Raw genomic sequence first — 21,195 nt, 5'->3', positions numbered from 1 at the left:
CTCTGGCGGGCACTCAAGGACATTCAAGACTTGTCCCGAAGCCACTCCTGCGTTGTCTTGGCTGTGTGCTTAGGGTCGTTGTCCTGTTGGAAGGTGACCCTTTGCCCCAGTCTGAGGACCTGAGCGCTCAGGAGCAGGTTTTCATCAAGGATCTCTCTGTACTTTGCTCCGTTCATCTTTCCTCGATCCTGATCGTCTCCTAGTCCCTGCTGCTGAAAAACATCCCCATAGCAGTATGCGCCACCACAATGCTTCACCGTAGGGATTGTTGCCAGGTTTCCTCCAGACGTGATGCTTGGCATTCAGGCCAAAGACCAGATAATCTTGTTTCTCATGGTCTGAGAGTCCTTTAGGTGCCTTTGGCAAACTCCAAACGGGCTGTCATGTTCCTTTTACTGAGGATTGGCCTCCGTCTGGCCACTCTACCATAAAGGCATGATTGGTGGAGTGCTGCAGAGATGGTTGTCCTTCTGGAAGATTCTCCCATCTCTTCAGAGGAACTCTGGAGCTCTGACAGTGACCATCGGGTTCTTGATCACCTCCCTGACCAAGGCCTTTCTCCCTCGATTGCTCAGTTTGTCCGGGCTGACAGATCTACGAAGAGTCTTGGTGGTTCCAAACTGTGTTCTTGGGGACTTTCAATGCTGCAAGACATTTTTTGGTACCCTTCCCCAGATCTGTGCCTTGACACAATCCTGTCTCGGAGCTCTACGGATAATTCCTTCGACCTCATGGCTTGGTTTTTGCTCTGACATGCACTGTCAACTGTGGGACCATATATAACAGGTGTGTACCTTTCCAAATCATGTCCAATCAATTGAATTTACCACAGGTGGACGCCAATCAAGTTGTAGAAACATGTCAAGGAGGATCAATGGAAACAGGATTAAACTGCGCTCAATTTTGAGTCTCATAGCAAAGGGTCTGAAAATTATGTAAATAAGGTGTTTCTGTTTTTTATTTGTAATACATTGGGAAAAATTCAAAAAACCCATTTTCACTTTGTCATTATGGAGTATTGTGTGTAGATTGATGAGGATTTAAAAAAAATTGAATCCATTTTAGAGTAAGGCTGTAACGTAACTAAATGTGGAGGATCTGAATACTTTCCGAATGCACTGTACGTATTGATAATAACATATTTTCTGCTGTCTGTGTTATCCATTGTACTCCGTATAATCCTGTTTTTCCTATAGGTGTTATCCAGTGTACTCAGTATAAGCCTGTTTTCCAATAGGTGTTGATCCATTGTCCTCAGTATAAGCCTGTGTTTTCCTATAGGTGTTATCCATTGTACTCAGTATAAAGCCTGTGTTTTCCAATAGTGTTGCCATGGTGTTACTCAGTATAAGCCTTGTTCGTGTGTCCTAATAGTGTCTATCAGTATAAGCCTGTGTTTTCCTATAGGTGTTATCCAGGTATCAGTATTAAAGCTGTTGTTTCCTATAGTGGTTATCCAGTGTAACCGTGTTGTTTTTCCTATAGGTGTTATCCAGTGTACTCAGTACTAAGCCTGTGTTTTCCTATAGGTGTTATCCAGTTGTACTCAGTTTAAGCCTGTGTTCCTTAGGTTATCCAGTGTCTCAGTATAAGCCTTGTGTTTTCCTATAGTGTCATCAGTATAAGCCTGTTTTCCTATAGGTTTATCCAGTTCTATCACATAAGCCTCTGTTTTTCCTATAGGTGTTATCCAGTGTACTCAGTATAAGCCTGTGCCTGATGAGCAGCCCAACTCACTGACGTGGAGGAGACGCTGTTGAGGGATGCAGAGGAGGACGACCCTCGACCTGCTGAGTCAACCTCAAACAACTCAAGTGTGCTTACATTACATTGATTCACACGCAACACGGTCAGTTAAATAGATGTATACGATGTCATTATGTTCTCCTACTATACCATTTTATTCCTATTTCTTCCTTTAGTCATTTAGCAGACGCTCTTATCCAGAGCGATTTACAGTAGTTGGTGCATACATTTTCATATTTTTTGTACTGGTTCCCCGTGTGAATCGAACCCAACACCCTGGCATTGCAAGTGCATGCTCTACCAATCGAGCCACACTGGACCACATAGGAGAGACACGTATTCTCATAGTACCACACTATCTCCAGTCTGACCTCTACTCTGGAGTTATTTCTCCAGTTCTTTTTCAAATGCATTTGTATTCGGTCCGATTTAAACAGTCATGTGTGTGGCTTTATTGATTGTGTTCCAGAACATTCCAGTGAAGACACTGAAGGCTTATGCAGACGCCCTGATAGAGAACACTGTAGTGGAACGCTTTCAGCATCGTGGGAACCAGAGTAATGATCCCGTAGCCTTTGTGTATTGCTGTTATGTCTGTAACAAATCACCTGCACAAATGATTGTAGCAGTTACATCAGACAATGTGAATGTACACGTCTCCAAGTCTTAGTTAAAAAGTAATCTCCATCTGGAAATTCAATTAAAAACGACCTCCCTTGGCATTGATACTGGCCTGTGGCCTGGTCAAAAATTCAGTACCAGTCAAAAGTTTGGACACCTACTCATTCAAGGTTTTTCTGTATTTTTGCTATTTTCTACATGTAGAATAGTATTGAAGACACAAAAACTATGAAATAACACATATGGAATCATGTTAGTAACCAAAAAGTGTAACACAAACAAATACATTTATATTTGAGATTCTTCAAAGTAGTCACCCTTTGCCTTGATGGACAGCTTTGCACACGGCTGCTTTTACTTCACTCTCGGTCAAATTATCCCAAACCATCTCAATGGGTTGGGTCGGGTGATTGTGGAGGCCAGGTCTTCTGATGCAGCAGTCCATCGCTCTCCCTTTGCAAATAGCCTTACACAGCCTGGAGGTGTGTTGGGTCATTGTCCCTTTGAAAAACAAATGATATCCCACTAAGCGGCAAACCAGATGGATGTGTGTATCGCTCAGATGCTTGTGGTAGCCGATCTGGTTAAGTGTGCCTTGAATTCTAATAAAATCACTGACAGTGTCACCACCGAAGCACCATCACACCTCCTCCCCATTGCTCATGGTGGGAACCACACATGCAGAGAGTATCCGTTCACCTAATCTGCGTCTCACAAAGACACAGCGGTTGGAACCAAAAATGTCAAATTTGACCATCAGACCAAAGGACAGATTTCCACCGGTCTAATGTCCATTGCTCGTTTTTCTTGGGCCAAGCAAAAGTCTCGTCTTCTTATTGGTGTACTTTAGTAGAGGTTTATTTGCAGCAATTTGACCATGAAGGCCTGATTCACACAGTCTCCTCTGAACAGGTGATGTTGAGATGTGTCTGTTACTTGAACTCTGTGAAGCATTTCTTTTTTTTATTTGGGCTGTAATTTCTGAGGCTGGTAACTAATGAACTTATCCTCTGCAGCAGAGGTAACTCTGGGTCTTCCTTTCCTGTGGCGGTCCTCATGAAGGCAGGTTGAGAGAATGCCAAGAGTGTGCAAAGCTGTCATCAAGGCAAAGGGTGGCTACTTTGAAGAATCTCAAATATAACATATATTTTGATTTGTTTAACACTTTTTAAGTTACTACATATTCCATTATGTGTTCTTTCGTAGTTTTGATGTCTTCACTATTATTCTACAATGTAGAAAATAGTAAAAATAAAGAAAAACCCTTGAATGAGTAGGTGTGTTCAAACTTTGTGACTGGTACTGCATGTAACCGTGTGTAAATGACGTAGTTAGTTAGTTAGCGGGGTGCGCGCTAATAGCGTTTCAATCGGTGACGTCACTCACTCTGAGACCTTGAAGTAGTTGTTTCCCTTGCTCTGCAAGGGCCACGGCTTTTGTGGAGTGATGGGTAACGATGCTTCGTGGGAGGCAGTTGTTGATGTGTGTAGAGGGTCCCTGGTTCGAGCCCAGGTAGGGGCGAGGAGAGGGACGGAAGCTATAATGTTACATGTATGTAGGGAAAATGGAGCCATTTCAGACACAGACATGCCTGTAATTATAGCCCGTATAAATATACTGTCCCCGTTTGCTGTGTCTCTGTGCCTCAGGCCCTGGCAGAGATGCTGAAGGTGAACACCACACTGAAGAGTCTAAACATAGAATCCAACTTCATCACGGGGACGGGTATCCTGGCTCTCATTGCCTCACTGCAGTCCAACACAACCCTGCAGGAACTCAAGATCGACAACCAGGTACAATGAAATACAGCACAGTCGTTATTGGAGGCCTGGGTAATGCCAMAATKTCACATATATTTCTCAATGATGCTTWAAGATGCCAAATGTCAAATATATGTYGACAATCCTTCCTCCAAAAGGACCGTTCTCTGGAAAACATTTTGTGAAAATCCCAAAGAAATCGTGGTCTTTTTTGTTGTTGTCCTGGTTTCGTGAGGAATCACCCTATTTTTGCCCGTCACGGTACCCAGCCCGACCAGTTACACTAAGACGTCACGAGGACCACTTGAGTCTACTGTTTCAACAGGGTCAGATTGTAAAAAGTGAATCATTAAAATCATTCATTGTGGTGTGATATTTCTGCCAGTGCGAACACTTAGTAGCCGTTACTCCTTCCCAGTTGGCAAAACTGGTTGAAAGGACATCATTGCAACCTGCTTAACCAGATTGCAGCCAAAACTGGTTGAAATCTGGTTGTTGCAACGACCTAATTTCAACCAGTTTTGMCCACGCTGGGCTACTTCTTGCCAGTGAATAATTTTTCCTGACATAAACTATGCTGAATCTCTTGATTCCGTAATGTTTTATATTTATACACTTTACTAACAACGTCACCTTCATTTATTCATTGTGCTGAATCATGGATGAACAATACCCAGCKGACAAGCTGGTTGAAATGACAACCAGAAATGGCATCATTGTAACCAGTTATTTCAAACAGGACATTGGGAAATCATCTAGGTTCACTGGTTTACACGACGTAATGTCTGGTTTTAAATTGGTTTGTAATGGCGTCAKTTCAACCAGTTTTACCCGCTGGGGGATTCCTTCTATGTCCATTTTTCCCCACCAATTATTTAAGCTGCCCATCTGACAGTGCAGACAGGCTCAATCAAACGCTCAATTTGGAAAGGAAACAAATACTATTTGAACCCAGGTCTCATTCCCCCTCTCCCCTTCCTCCAGAGCCAGCCGCTAGGTAACAAGGTGGAGATGGAGATAGCCAGCATGCTGGAGAAGAACACCACGTTGTTGAAGTTTGGCTACCACTTTACCCAGCAGGGCCCCAGGCTGAGGGGCTCCAACGCCATGATGAACAACAACGACCTGGGTGAGATGATGGTTCTGCTAACGCTAACAACCTGGCTGAGATGGAGGTTCTGCTGGCCCTAATGCTAACAACCTGATTGAGGTTCAAAGACTCACTCACAAACAATAGATTAAAATCTCTCTTTTATACTCACTGTTTATCTCCCATCGGTACTCACAATCTTAGATGTTCACCCACCCACCCGCTCACTCCATTTTCCAAAACAACGTTGAACTAATAAAACCTGCCGGAGAAGGTGCAGAGCATGCGTGAGATGTAACTAGACCCCGTAGTAGCCCATTGTAATCCATTTTAATTCACCATCACTGTTTTATGTAACTAAATAATGGGAGGAGCCAAGCCAATCACAACACTCGGCTGTTTGGATCCCTTCCTGGATGATGACCTCACTAGAACTAAAGTGGCGTTCCAGTGAAACACTCCCAGACTTCCCAGTGTGATCCCTCACAACAGCTGAGACACCACTAGAGACATGGGCCTGCGTCCCAAATGGCACCCTATTCCCTTTGTAGTTCACTAACCCGTACAGTAGGGCTCTGATCAAAAGTAGTGCACTACATGGGGAATAGGATGCCATTTGGGATGTGCCCTCAAATCGGTCTATTCAGGGACTTGGGTTGTTGCCTRACACATTCGGGGCCGTCTGATTGGTCCAGAATCCCATGGGTTGGGCCAGAGCCAGAACGCACGTGGGTAAAGCGGCGGTTTGAAAATTCACCATTGGCTTTGATAATCTGATTGGTTAGAGATGATCTACTTTGTTTAGTACAACACCCCTCATGCCCCTCGACACCACAAACGACTTCAGTAACGGCAGTCTCAGACTAAAGTCTGCAGCGAACGACAGAGCAGCGGAAGAACTTAGTGTGAGTCATCAGGCTAAATGTTTTGGGTCCAAAACACATGATCAAAGACACGTCAGGTCTTGTACAAAGACTGTAAAAACAAAATAAGAGATGGTCTTGTACTAATCTCTTGGAACTAATGTATTGACCTAGTTTGCACACAAACATCAATGTGTCATCGTGGTTGTTTTACATAACGATGACATTTCTCTTGAACACAGCATGGTACCAGTTCTATCTACTTCCACCAAAGATGTGCATKAGGCGCTCTCGTCTTGGTTGACGTCTGGTTGATCGTAGGACTTTTTCTCTTCAAGAATGAGTGAAAGAGAATGTATGTCAGATCTGTCACTCACTGTTTATGTGTGTAAGTGTGTGCGTGTGTGTGTCTGTTTGTTTATGTGTTTACCACTGTTGTATTGCAGCTCGGGTAATCCGATCTGATCATCACTCGGACGGTTCCTTTACCCTCACTCTGTCCGTGCCGGAACTGGAGAGGGCATTTGGTAAAAAGTTCAAGCCGAAACTCGCCAAGACCAAGAAAGTAAAGACAGCAGTTGTATCGTCTTCCTCGTCCTACCTCTTCAACCCGCCGCTTCTTTTCCTTGAGTTCTACCCACAACTCCCTGCGTAGTGCCTTCCATTCCTCCTCGTCATCTCTTCTCTTCCCGACAGTGGCAGATCTGGCAATCTTTCTTCAGTAGTTCTTGAGTTCTTAAGTGGGTCTTTACTGAAGGGGACTGCTTGCTTAAGGGCTTTTTACAGTTAAAGCTTCTATTTTCTTCTTAACTGTCTCTTTCAAACGTTTGGAACAGGGKTTTTTTCTGCTTTCTTTACCTGTTCCCAAATCTTTCAAACTATTMCTTCATTGCCATTCCTTTGAGTCAAGTATTTGTTGTGTTTGAATAAAACCTGATTTTACCGAAGGTGCTGATATGTTTTAATAGTTGGTCTAATTTCAATTTCTTTTTCTCTGACCATAGTAAGAAAGAGAAGGCTTGAAGGAGGTCCCATCTTCCCCAAGTGTCGGACAAGYGTGTAGCGCCRTGCCCGGCGGCAGCACTGCCCGGCCCTGCCCAGCCCCATATTCAGCCAGACGCCCTCCAACAGATATCCCATCAACCCCTGCTTCCCCAACCTCGACCCCTCCGCRATGACAGAAATCGTTCCAAATCGAATGTCAGGGGCTTTGGCAAATCTTGTTCCTACTGTGGCATAGAGTTGATCTACTATTGTAAATTAGTTTTTTTTTTTCCTTCACAGTTTTCTACTGATATCGGTTTAGATATCTTCAGTAATAATAATATATGGTAATTGTGACATAGAGAAGCAGCCCACCTATACAGAAAATATTTATTTTGTTGTTAGTTTGTTTACTGGAGATGAACTTGTTGTGGTTGAAGATGAAATGGTGTTACACCCATAATGTATATTGTACCACATGCCATGGGCAGCAGATAGCCTAACGGTTAAGAGCGAAAGGTTGCTGGTTCAAATCCCCGAGTCGACTAGGTGAAAAATCTGACGGATGTGCCCTTGAGCAAGGCACTTAACCCTAATTGCTCMTGTAAGTCRCTCTGGATAAGAGCGTCTGCTAAATGACTAAAATGTAAATGACTTAACTTGGTTATGATGTTAATACCACATTACGTATTTCAGCATTTTGCAACCATGTAATGTAATGTTTTTCAGTGTGAGGTTCATATAAGATAAGTTGTTAGCCTGCAGTTCGTGCTGTCTGTAAGCAAAGGCACATAACGGTRCATGGGAGCTATGTTCAGAGGAATTGTTGCAGATTAAAAACATGTTGAGGTGTAAATTGTTTGTTTGTCCAAGTTTACCCCATAGAGACGGCCACTAAAAGCTGGTCCTAGATCAGTTTGTCCRCTATGGTGTAAATTCTGTAGTATTACTGATCTCTAGTCAGTTTAAATCTTCTCAGTCAAACCTTACACAGAGAGAGGTTGCTACTAAGCGTTGGTTCTAGATCAGTTTCGTGACCAAGTCGATATCTACTTAGACTGACCAGATGAAAGCTRTGATCCTTTGTTGACAACACTTGTTAAATCCACTTCAAATCAGTGTAGATGAAGGGGAGGAGACAGGTTAAAGAAGGATTTTGAAGCCTTGAGACAATTGAGACATGGATTGTGTGTGTGTGTGTGCCATTGAGGGTGAATGGGCAAGACACATGATGTAAGGGAGTTGCAGCATTCCCCCCTCCCCCTTTTTCAGTTACACTGGTAGAAATGCTGTCAGTTGAATGTGTCTGCAACCCAAACGTGTGCAAACTATGAATTCACTGTAATCACTCTGTAGCCTATCAAAGCTCAAGAAAAAGCATGAAGACAAACGACTTGTCCTGCCTGTTGTAAGATCCTATGAGATTGTTCCTTAATGAACACTCCCTCAGGTATTGTTGCTATGTGGCCAGGTATCAGAGTTGTCATGCACCATTTGTTTTTGAGGGGAGCACTGATGACTAAATTCAATATCCTATCATTAAATCTGTGTAAAATAAACTATATATATTCTATTGGATGAAGGATGGATGAGGGGGATACGTGCCCCCTCAGATTCAAAGGGCATGATGCTACTGATTAGGTATATTACTGTATGGTCAAAAGGGACAACTATAGTGTGTACAACAAACCATCCCAATATTAAATACTGCTGAATATGACTGTGTTTTCCCTGCCCTAGCCTGGCTGTTGTTCTTTCTCTACAGTATTTGCAGTATTCTACAGTATTGAGTATGTTTTTGTTAGATAGTTCACATTATTGTGTTTTGTTGTTGTTCATGGATAAATCAGGTTTGAAAGTATTTTGTACTGTGTTTATTTGTACTGTTTTTACGCTTCTAGGCCTATGCACCAAACCACGTATGACACGCCCTCTTGGGGAAAGTTGAGAGAACTACATAATTCCCGCCAACCAGACCCCCAATGAGACATGATGGGACCAACCGCTGCTTTGGTCCGTTGGGATTGGTGGCTGACTGGATATTTCCTGCTAAGAATACCCAAATATTGCTCACTTTTTAAGTTGCGTCCGATGTTAATTTTTATTCTACAATAACCTACCCTTCTCAAAATAATGTGTTTTCATTTCTCTAAAGAACAAGACATACCTCCCACAGCATTGGAAAAAAACAACCATTGTGTCTGTGAACCAGTTTTATTAATTCTCAAGCAGAACATACATGATGGCCCTTTATTGCTGATAGCATTCCATTCTGATTACCAACATAACATTCTTACAACCAACCCACAACCAAGTACAACAGAATTATCAAGCATTGGTACCCTCTTCATTCTTAAACTGTTCTTAGCAAATTATGACTTTGACCAACCTTCTGGCAGTTCAGTGGGAAAACAACAGATTTCCCTTTTTATTCAGGTGATGGAAAAGCTAGCCCTCCAGTCAACACAGATTTTGTAATAGCTTTAGAAATCATGATTAAATAACTTTATATATATTTTTTAAATATATAGCAAATCCTGATAGCGTTGTTGTTGAATTCCGGTTTAATGTCGAAGCATAACGTGTTAAGTAGTACTGATACACCCTGGTCGTCCTCCCCGTCCCCCAAAAAATGTAAATGAAATTCCTGAATGCATTTTATAACCATTATTACATCATACCTTATGATAATAAAAACACATTCAAAATCAGAGTTATTGCCATATAGTTTTGCGTGACTAAGAGAGGAAAAAATTATATTGTACATATTCACAACTTGACTTGACAAATGGCATGCAAAGACGTAAGGTACACAGAATTGGAATATAAAATGTAGTTTAGACCTACGCCATGACCGTATGGCTACACCCGGCTAGACATGACGACACAGTATATGGACATATATACGTACGTACGTGTGTGCAAACATTTTCACATAAACCTCATAGACAAAACCAAACATTACCCTAACATCATGATATGATTCTTCAAATTTCCTTTAAAGATAAAATATGGCTTATAGTGTTATTCTCTGATGTTTTTGTTTTTAGAAAGACGTATGATTATTTTTCATTTATCATTTTTTTCCAACCAACCTAAAACAGGTGAAGCGAGGAATGTTTTTTTATTTTAATTTCCGTTGCTAACTCTCTGCTGCAGGGGGGCAGAAAAGTAATCTAAAACTCTCACCTAGAAGGATACCGTAACAACCTAATGTCACTCCAACAAACRTTGTTGCTCGGCTACTTCTTCAGCATGTCTTGGAGAGGACCAGGGAGGTATTTCATGACCGTGTCCATGATGCTTTCCTCTTCGTCGTCATCGTCTCCGCAGCCCTTAGGCACGGACGACTTAGGACGGGTCAGACTGCCCTCTGCGGACTGCTCCATAGCAGCCTGGGCCTCAGCCTCAGCCTCCTCCCTCTTCTTAATTCCGTACTGGAAAAACATGATCATAGCTTTATAATAAAGATTACTATTATTGTGTCAGACTGCCCTCTGGAGAAAACGGATAGTAAAGTAACAGCGTTATAATAAAACATTGTCTCTTCTTCTTATGAACGCCACATTGTTAGGAGATGTGGTGGGGAGTGATACMGGAATTTATCTCCCTCTTTTAATGCAATAATAATGTAAAGAATAACAAAACATTTAAGCATTAGATCAGGAAATACAGGAAAGATAGTGGGGGTGGAGTTATATTAGAATGATGTACTTCATAATGGCATTAACAATAATTTGGCAACAAAAACATTGGGCGCGTTCGAGCGAATAACTTTTGTTACGTCGGTGATCGTCCTTCATCACTGCCTTTCAAGGTGTGTTGCATTATGRTTATGAAAATTGCCTGACTTGCGACTAGATGTCGATTGCATGGCCTTTACAAAAATCATGTGATCAAAGGCAGTGGCATGTATTCATGGATGCCAAGGGAAGGCAGGCGTCYCCAAATATTTGACCAATAAAAAAATACAATTATAAAATAATTTGTYTTTTGTCTCTCTGTGTTTTCATAATTTTCTGTCAATTCGCAAGTTGCTGAATCTCACCGGAGAAATCAACCGAGTGAGGGAAACAGCGCCCCTCTGTCTCAGTATRTGTATTCCATGTATCTGATATTGTCTGGACCAAAAGAGTATAACATGTTGTCGCCRTAGCATTTTAATGATTGATKCCAGCAAGCATTTGGCCACCCTTGATAAAACAATTATAAAATATTTAGCCAATCAGCGTTGASCTGAGCTCAACTGTGGATTGTCCTGGTGCAGCAAAACGYCCCRCAAGGGAGGCCAGTTTGGATTTGGCTTCAGACCAATCAAAAAACATAATTTTCAGAAAAACGTGTCTGTTTCTGGTCTGCTTGTGTTGATGTCCTGCAGTAGCTAGCTTGCTAAATCGGCCCTTTMCTAAGCCATGGATGGAAATGGGGATTTTGACTTGTGGTTTTGACTTAATTCTTTATACAGGCCAATGACTATGACGGCGATTCAGATCTAACCATAAATGAATGTTGTACCACTGGCCTGAGACTATTGAAGTTCAATATGTAGCCTAGATGTAGCCTAGTAGGCTCATGTTAACTAGCTAGCTAACTTAGCTGGTTCATTATTGGCCATACGAGGAAGTCAGGCTAGCAAGCATTTTAGCGAGGTAGCCTATGACAACAAAAACTAAAAGTGTACTGCATGATAGAGCCATAGACTGTTTTGCCAACATGAAAGAGAGGAGGATGGCATTGGTGTTCAACTAATCTACAAGTAGGGTGAGTAATAAAAAAAAAACGTTTTTTACTTGTGCACGCACACACAGACACACACACAGAAATCAGTACCATGGACAGCCACATKATGTTTAAATGTTTAAGTTGAAATGGTGCTGGAAAAGCAGTGCTCCTTTTGTCTTTGTGCTGACCTGCGGTAACTATGGTTCTAAATCAGTAGTTGTTTAGTAAACCGTTCAAACATGAACTTGCTTGACCACGCTGCAGGTGATAACCGTTTGTATGTAATATATATATTCTATATTTGCTTTGTGGACTTCACCGGACAGATGTTGCCTTCTGGTTTTGTGATGAAACAGACATATGTGTAGTTGAATTTATTCCGCCACTGTGTGACTTGTCTTTTTGTTGTCACATCCTTATTGTATATCACGGTGGCGTAGGATCGAATGTGTTCTAGAGCAAACAACGCAATTATCACAWCATCTGTTGTAATGTGGGTTTTTTACCGGCTTGGCTTCCTCAGTGATTTTACCCACGCACCCCTACTGATCAAAGGTCATGCAGTTTTTTTTATAAAGTCGCCTTCTCACCAACTGCACCATGCAGCCATCACCTGCTTTGTGGGAGGAACTATTTGTCACTATTTGTTTGTTTTTATTTGACCCACGTGAACGTGAACAAAAATTGGACTGAAACCGGAACAAACTTTGCCAGGATTCTAAAGCAACAGGGGATACAAAGGAAAGTGATATTTGAGACCTCTCGCTAACCAATTAATTGTACAAACATTATGTTTTCAGTTTGTGAGTGTGTGATATGGGGGTATAGAAAAGTTTATTTGGACATTTATACAGAATWWWWWAAATAAAAAATAACAACAATGTTGACACTGCAACGTTGATCTGTGCCTTGCGGTTGGGAAAACCACTACAGTGTMCGACTTTTGGGCTGTCGCAGGTGCACCTCCYYMRACTTCACTCGCCGACTTTTGTCTACAGTTCGGCTTCGTTAGGCTTMCCGCTCGAACACACCCATTCTGTTCTAATGCTGTAATGCTGCTGCACATTACTGGGGTCTGTGACCTCGATGCTGATTGCATGTTAGCTGTAATTCAATCAAAATCACTGACTGGAACGGGCCTCTGGGGTTAGACCAAAATAACATTCTTTGTGCACTCACTGTGCTAGGAGAATGCATGGCATGTCATCTTGTGGAACAAAAAAAACTCGAAATGGAAAAGATGTATTAAAACTCGCCCTCTTGCTGCACAAGAAGAATGTTGTTTTTGGACATCTTCTGCAAATCCCCCGAAGGTTTTTGAATGAACTACTGGGAGGGAAGTGCAGGCTTTCGTTCCAACCTTGCAGTAACACACCTGATTCAGCTAGTCAAGGTCCAGACTGAGGACCTTGATTATTTGATTTAGGTGTATTATTGCACAGAACTGCACACCCTGAGGAATCCTGGATAAGGGCTATTCCAGGGCTATATATTACAGAAAATTGGGATAGGATTCAATACCAAATGTGYTGTGAGCCATTGTTGCACAGTAGACCTACGTAATAGCATGTTACAAAAATCTATTTTCTAACTTAAATAACAGAAACCTGGAGATGTGATGTCACCCACTCTGTTAGAAGTAAGAGAGCGTTTTGTGYATGTGTGGTGCGTGTGTGTGACAGAGAGAGTGAAAACACAAATCTGTGCTAATTAATTCATCTCTCAGAACAGAAACCCAACTCTTCTTCCTCTGACATATTGTACACAGCTGTTACTAGCGCCTTTGTGCTTTTTGGGATATTTTTAGGATCTGTCCAAAAAAATATATATATATTCCTTCCAAAAACAGAGCTGTTACAACTCTTCTCCTCTGCCTCTACTAGTCTCTTATAAATATATCTTTATTAGTGTTTTATTACACTGTTAGGGGGRAAAAAGTGCTATCTAGAACCTTACAGGTTTCTTCGGCTGTCCCCATAGGAGAACACTTTTAAAGAACCCCTTTTGGTTTCAGGTAGAACGCTTTAGGCTCTAGGTAGAACCCTTTTGAGTTCCATGTAGAACCCTTTCCACGRATGGTTCTACATGGAACCCAAAATAGTTCTGCGTGGAACCAAAAAGGGTTCTCCTATTTTTATTTYATTTAACCTTTATTTAACTAGGCAAGTCAGTTATGAACAAATGAYAGCCTAGGAACAGTGGGTTAACTGCCTTGTTCAGGGGCAGAATGACAGATTTTTACCTTGGCAGCTCGGGGATTCAATCTACCAATCTTTCGGTTACTGGCCCAACACTCTAACCACTAGGCTACCTGCTGCCCCAATGGGGACAACCAAAGAACCCTTTTGGAACCCTTTTTCTAAGAGTGTAGGCCAGTGCTACCAAGCTGACATCAACCTTGATATTATAGTCTGTTGAGAGAATTCAGGAGAGAGAGCGACCTTGAGGATGAGGGAAAGGAGAGAGAGGTGAGATGGGGAAGGATGGAGGATAGGGGGGAGGGGGCTGGAAGGCAGAGGTCATCCTGTCTTTGGCTGCCTCTGCCGTTCTGCTTTTCAGAGTCTCTATTCCCTAGCTGTTATCTTCCTGCACTGTGGTGGCTAGTGGTTACATAGCAACCYCCACTAGCAACCATGCAGCAGCAGTGCATCAGGCAGCTGAAGAGGAGCACCGCTTTAAACACGGGTAACATGGGAAATGTAGTCCTTCCGGTAGCCTGATATGAGTTAAATCATTTTACAATAGTTTCCCTTTTCTTTAGTTTAAAACTGACCTTTAATTTTCGCCTAGCACCTTGAGTGAGCCGCGTCGTGTATTTAAAGTAAAAACAAATCTGTGCTAAACTTCCAACAAATGGGGGGCCATGCCATGAAAAGGGAAAATGGTTTTGTTGTTGTCAAGCGAATGCTGTCAAGCGAGTGAACAGCGGCCTCGACTGCAGCTCCATTAGCTGACCCCTGCTATCACTGGGGCCTCTGCCAGTGTGGAAACAGGATAGCTAGCAGCTCTATACTATCAGGCCAAACTCACTTTCACTTCCTTACAGTAATTCAAATGTTTCTTTTGTTAGTGTATTTAGGCTGTTTGAAAAGGTTTGAAACCTAAGCAACCTGCCTACAAGTACAATAAGGCAACATAGCTACTTTACTAGGTCAAAGCTGTGTGTTGGAGCATCTTGATAGAGTATGGGTGAAGTAGGCCTTGTGAAATTCCTTTCTTTTTCAGCTTCAGATCTGCCTACTTCTCACTAAAAAATTGTTGTTTGTTTTTAGTAAGAACTAGGGCCCGGGAGTTTTTCCAGCTCCGGTCAAGAGGTAAAGAAAAAACTCAGGGCCCAACATGAACTAAAATTGCCAGCTGATAGAAAGGTAGTGTGTATAACTGTTCATCGTCACATTTATTATTTAGTTTACCTTGTCTCTGATGCCTTGTCGCATTGATTCCCTCTCCACTTCCATCTTTGCATATTTGTCTTTCCTCTCCTCCTCCTGCTGCCTCAGAGCCTCTTGTCTTTCTTCCTCTTTCTTCTCTGCATCGGGGTCGGGCTCTTCCTTGTCTCCTCCCATCATCTTGCCCACATCAGGTGGCCCTCCTGGGTAACACAGAGACAAAGGGCTTGTTCGACATTGCAGCCGACAGTGCAGGCGACTGCCGACTGACTGATCTACAAATCACCTTGCACCATAAATAACTACTCATTATTATTTGTAGATCAGTCAGTCAGTCACCATTTACCCACAACGCATCATGGATTTGATGCTCTCGGACACGGCCATTGGCAACTGTCAGACAGGGCTGCTTACTTACTTTTAACTTAGACTGTCATATTGTAGGGTAGGCCCAAACAGACCACATTTACATACATTTTAGTCACAGACACATTATCCAGAGCAACTTTCAATCGACTTCCAGCGCCTTACAATCAGTGAAGTAGTCACTTTAGAGTTTTTTTTTAGATCACTGTGACAAGGACGAGGTAGCACTCTTGTCATTTTTGTCAGTACAGAATATGTAACAAGATGAACTGTTTCGGTGTTCCTCATACAATGAGAAACTAAATCGTGTTCTCATGTGGAGCCATCCATTCGTAACACAAGTTTCAGTCGCACGTTTCAATGCAGAGAAATGCTGAATGTCAGGAAAAATGTTATGTCACAGTCGCAAGCATTCTGCCAAATGAGCAGAACTGTTACAGTCCGAGGTATTGCCCGACTGTGCCTCACGACTGCATGCTTGGTCATGCGAGAGAGGGAGGGGGAGAGAAAGAGAGAGAGATAGAAAGAGGGGATTCCAGGAGACTGTTGTGCCCCTGGAGTGAGCTGCTAGTCTGTTTTTTTTTTTCTTTTTCTTGCTCATCAGCATAAAAACGAACTGCAGCAAAACGGAGAGCAACAGAGATACAGAGAGAGAGAAAAGGGAGACCGCTGCTCCTGTAGCCGGTCGGTGGGTCAGGGCTTATAGAGCTGACTGAAAATCTACATTCTCTCTCTGATCAGATAGAATCCAGGTTATATAGCACGGTGTCACCAAACTGAACACCATACAATCACTGGGGAGCACATTCAGCAGAGTGTTCAGTCTGGTTTAACCAGGCTATATCCAGTCCAGGTTAGTTTCAGCAGTTTCAAAAACAGCTGTGCTTAGTAAATAGGCAGCATCAACAACCCCCCTCTCTGTCTCTGTCTCAGTCTCTCTCTCCTCTCTCTTCGCTCTCTGTCTCTGTCTCTGTCTCAGTCTCTATCTATCTATCTATCTATCTATCTATCTATCTATCTATCTATCTATCTATCTATCTATCTATCTATCTATCTATCTCTCTCTCTTCTCTCTCTCTCTCCTCTCTTCTTCCCTCTCTCTGTCTTATCTCTCTCTCTCCTCTCTGTCTCAGTCTCTCTCTATTCTCTCTCTCTTCTCTCTCTCTGTCTCAGTCTCTCTCTCTCTCTCTCTCCCTCTCTTCTGTCTCAGTCTCTTCTCTCTCTCTCGTCCCTCGCTCTCTGTCTCATCTCTCTCTCTGTCTCTCTCTGTCTGTCTCTCTCTGTCTCTCTCTCTGAGTTTGTATTGTGAGTTGATATGGGCAATAGTTATAAATAGCCAGAGCTGGTTCTTGGTGGCGTGTTCTGATGATGACTGCAGTGTGCGTTTTCTGTTTCATTGCACGTCATGTGCTTTGAAGAGGAAGRAGTGTTTTATGCCGTCGTGGGGCACATTAGATTAAGGATTAAAGAGGGCCCTTTATATGAAACTGTGTAACTATGCATCATCTCATAAACCGTCTTGCTCGCCCTCCTCCTCCTCCTCCTCTTTGTCGTCCTCCTCCTCTCCGTCATCCCACTCCTCGGCTTTTACAGTTCTACTGTCTCTACCGTTTTGACATTGGTAGGGTAGAATTCCTTATTTATAGATTCTGGGCTGTGCACTGAAGGAACTCAAGGTCACACACTCACTAAGGAAAATGATTAGCTTTGCAGTACAGAGGGAGGGAGTCGGGGAGATACAGGAAGCAGTGAGTGCACCCTCTCGCTGATRCAATCTCATCTAAGTGTTTTCGAATAATGAGATTAGCTTCGACTTTCATGTCAATTATCGAGCTAGAAGAGCATCTGAAGATGCCTCCGTTCTATTTTCTGTTGAGGAAAGATAAATAGTTGCCCCTCGGCAGTGCAGTACCCTTCACGAGCAGGATAGATTCCTTGCAGGCTCAATAAAACTGTAGGTTTTCTTGGAGGTGAGAAATATGGCTGATTCTCCCCTAGGCTCAGTTGAAGTCTAGGTGGACTGAAGCCCCACCGTTATACTGGATCTTACAACTATCAGATCTGGTCCCTTCAGATCGGCAGACGCCAAAGGGAAATAGGCGTGCTAGAGGAAAGGAGGTTGTTTTCAGATTGGCTGTTAGTCTTTYATAGTCTTGTGTGTGAATGTTCCTTTTTTCCCTTTCCATTCCARTGTTTCCCATTAGGCTCCACTATGTGGTTGCGTGTTGTGGGGTTCATTTGAAGGACTAGGTCTCGGTCAAGTTCAGATCCTCCTCAGATGAATCTTKAGCTGCTGCCTYGGTCWTGATGACACACTGGGTCTCGGTCTGATCAGGTTTCTGTCAATCAGCAATGAGACACACCTTGGCCTAGATTCCATTGAGTGTATGTCTGGTATCATAAAATAGCTTGCACATCCAGTTTCGGCATTCACGGCCTGTATTCACAAAAYGTCTCAGAGTAGGAGTGCTGATCTATGAACAGATCCACCCTCTTATCCATTATGATTTCAAAAGCCAAACGGATCCTAGATCGATCAGCGTTTCCGACGCATTTGTAAATACGGTCCCAGGTAATCGGAAGAGGAGTGTAACACGGAGGAGAGTTGTACTAACATGTGTATGAGTCATATGCCATAACAGCAATCTGAAGAGGCTGGTCAATAAGGCTGGTCCCCCCCCCCCCCTCAAATCAGGCCCTGAGCCAAAAGATGACATCACCTAACCATTCCACTGAAAAAGGCTACATAGCCTGCATCCCGATTTCCTACCCTTCCACTCATGCGTCCCGTCATTGATTTTACAATGCTGGAAACTCCCTCCAGCCAAAGCACATCAATCCATGACGGGAAGGGTGCAAGTGCACACTGCAGGCAGCAGTAGACTGGGGATGCGTCTGAAATGGTTGCCTATTACCATATGGTCCTGGTCAAAAGTAGGGCACTATGTGTAGAGAATAGGGTGCCATTTGGGAAACACATTTGGGTGATGGAGCCGTCAGTGAGTGTGGTGGATTCTGACAGGCCTCTGTCACCAGCTACCTGGAGCTTGATTGTCCGTGTGAAATTGTTTTTTTCTGTCAGGTGACATAGACATCATGCAGGGASGTATAAGAGTTCAGATACATGGAAATCAGAGATGAGATTTGTGGATAAATGTGTGATATATATATATTTAAAACATGATAATAATTAGTTGTTGATTATGTTATGTTTATCAAGTTTTTTTTAATGATTATTTATTGACTGGCATATTTAATTCCTTGATGTATCTGTTGAGAAGTCCATCCCTTATGCTTTACTGTCATCACTGTACCTGCATCCAGGCTCTGTTGTTTAAGTGGACTACAGTGGACAAATTAACGAAAGTTATTTGTTTAAATGTGTTGGCTGACAATCCACATYATATTTGTGACAAGTATCTCAAAGTTAACTGTAAGAAAAAATCATTTAGTTAAGCCTGAATTAGTTAAATCAATACAAAAATATTTGGTTGATATTCAAAGAGATAACAGGCTAGATTATATGAGTGTAAAGTAGAGTGTAGCTGTGTGCATCTACAATCAAACACTTTAAATGCTGGTATGTGAAAAGGGGCAATGCTGCTGTTTGTTTAGGGATTCTTATCATGGAGACTGGAGAGAGCACGGGGCTATGCAGAAGTTGGTGGTTGGTCCTGCATTTCAATGAGAAATGTAGGCTACCTCTCGCAATCTCGACTCCCACACACCATTTCTATAGGCTGCTCAGCCAGTGCAGCAGAAGCCCCTAACAATGCAGAAGACCCCAGCAAATAYGATGAAAAAGTARCACAGATGTACAGTATTATATTTGTCAAGACTAGGTGTTCACTTATCAAGTTTGACCTTTAACATTTTTTCTAATATAGTCTACATCGGGTTTGTCCATAATGATAAAGGGACAACGTTATGTTATGGATATAGCTTATATATATAACTATATACCTATTCATTAACTTAGAAATAATTCACAGAATGGAAAGAATGGCACATGTAATGTCCTTTCCCATCCCATGTACAGTATATGCTGCATTGCCTTTGAGTGTCCTACACGACCCTGGTAATGGTGCAACACATTAATCAACTCACCTCCCATTGCTGCCTTCATTACAAAATTCATGATGATGCTTTTAAGTCTTGCCTCCCCTCAGATTCACAGTTTCACTTCAGACAGGACAGATGCCGCCCAGGTGCCAGGAGAAAGAAACCTTAGAAATGAAAACAGTAGAGGTTCAGTGGTTATATTGACCCATAACTCACTTTCTCCATCAATGACTGTGTGTCTCTGCTCCCTCCTTTTAGTTTGCAAATTGAATGGTGTGATTTACAAACAAGATGCGTTGTTGGCTACACCTCCTCCGGGTAGTGCTAACCTCAAATGTATAGCCCACTCTATTTTATGAATTTATTCTGACGGGGTGGATTCCACGGAGATAGCCCCGTGAAGGACAGAAAAAGGTCAATTTAGAGCGGTTTTCTTGGGGCATATTTTGTAAAAAGGCTATAAATTGACGGCACTGGTGTCGTAAATAACCGGCCCAACGTTGGTATAACGTAGCCTAGTACATTGCATGGGGCCAAGCTTTCCTGTACTGTACATCAAATGGGAAGAAGCAGCCTCATGTAAGCATAGGCTACCAGACAAGATATAGCACCCCAATGCCGATAACAGCGTTCATTTGATCAGGGAAATATATAAGGCTAATCAATTCCTCGAGCCCATAATCCGCGTTCAATGTCAAACTTTCAATTGTCCGGATTCAGTCATATGGTTTAAAACCCATATGCACGGTGAGTTGTAGCCTACGACGTCCCAAGTAGCCTAACCATAATCCCAATCATGGCTAATTTGATATGAATAGGGCCTACGATCACGTTTTTTAAATTTTTATATTCCCCTTTATTCGGGACACATAACCTTGTCTGAACCCAAACACAGCTACAAAAGCAAAGGCAAAAATCACTTCCTTTCTCGGGCACGGAGCGATTTCAGCACCATTTTTGGGGGGACAGCTCCCAATTCGTCCCACAACGTCAACATATCTTGTGTCTTGCGACCGGGACATGCGATTACCTTTCCGAGCGCCTTGGATCTCTCAAAATAGCAACGTTATCCTGGCAAAATATGGAAGTTGTCGCGAAATAAAGAGGGTGTGGAGATCCTTAGATGCTCACTTTGAGCATCCCTGCTGTATTTCCACCGTCTTCCTGGCTTCTGCACAACGACTGCACGCGCGTCAGGGGAGGGAACTGCAGTTGCTGTCTGATGATGAGGAGAGGTGGGTAATCACATGGAGTTSGACCAACCTTCTCCCAAACGTCCCACGCCTTCACTGACAAAAACCTACTGCAAATACTGCCCGCCTTGCAACGTCTGCTGCCCCTATTACCCAAGAGTTGGCTACTAGGTTACACTGTTTGGCAAACCGCCACTTTGATACCCCAGATTAGCTATACATAAACTCTCTGATAAATATATCTTCAAAAGTCTGACCTAAATGTTTTCGCAAATAGGGTGAATGCACACTTCAGCTGACGTAGGCTTCTGTAGGTGTCTCACGTCATGCACCATTTCGTTAGCTCGTTAATTCATTGGAATGGATATGTTGATTTATTTAAAGATGGTTGCAAGATGT

The 21,195-nt window shown here is 42.6% G+C and overlaps 1 protein-coding gene and 1 pseudogene across 1 annotated transcript; one reads left to right on the top strand and one right to left on the bottom strand.

Annotated features, from left to right (window-relative positions):
- Nucleotides 1–8,925, top strand: part of LOC112068288 (tropomodulin-1-like) — a 21,858-nt pseudogene extending 12,933 nt beyond the window's left edge.
- Nucleotides 8,926–9,568: 643 nt separating this feature from the next.
- On the bottom strand, nt 9,569–20,937 carry LOC111971599 (complexin-1). Its single transcript, XM_023998452.3, has 4 exons — nt 20,634–20,937; nt 19,649–19,767; nt 15,200–15,378; nt 9,569–10,501 (listed from the first exon to the last, which is right to left on the bottom strand). The coding sequence occupies exons 2-4, from the start codon at nt 19,677–19,679 to the stop codon at nt 10,307–10,309; spliced, it is 405 nt and encodes a 134-aa protein (XP_023854220.1). The 5' UTR covers nt 19,680–19,767; nt 20,634–20,937; the 3' UTR covers nt 9,569–10,306.
- Nucleotides 20,938–21,195: the final 258 nt, after the last annotated feature.

Source organism: Salvelinus sp. IW2-2015, unplaced genomic scaffold, assembly GCF_002910315.2.
Source record: "Salvelinus sp. IW2-2015 unplaced genomic scaffold, ASM291031v2 Un_scaffold356, whole genome shotgun sequence".
NCBI lineage: Eukaryota > Metazoa > Chordata > Actinopteri > Salmoniformes > Salmonidae > Salvelinus > Salvelinus sp. IW2-2015.
This window is presented reverse-complemented; position numbering and strand designations above follow the sequence as displayed.

Excerpts from the sequence above, each read along its gene's own strand:
- LOC111971599 (XM_023998452.3), bottom strand. The coding sequence starts at position 19,679 with ATGAATTTTGTAATGAAGGCAGCAATGGGAG. Across the intron at positions 15,379-19,648 it reads AATGAAGGCAGCAATGGGAG|GAGGGCCACCTGATGTGGGC; the intron begins GTGAGTTGATTA and ends TGTGTTACCCAG. Across the intron at positions 10,502-15,199 it reads GACAAGGCATCAGAGACAAG|TACGGAATTAAGAAGAGGGA; the intron begins GTAAACTAAATA and ends ATGTTTTTCCAG.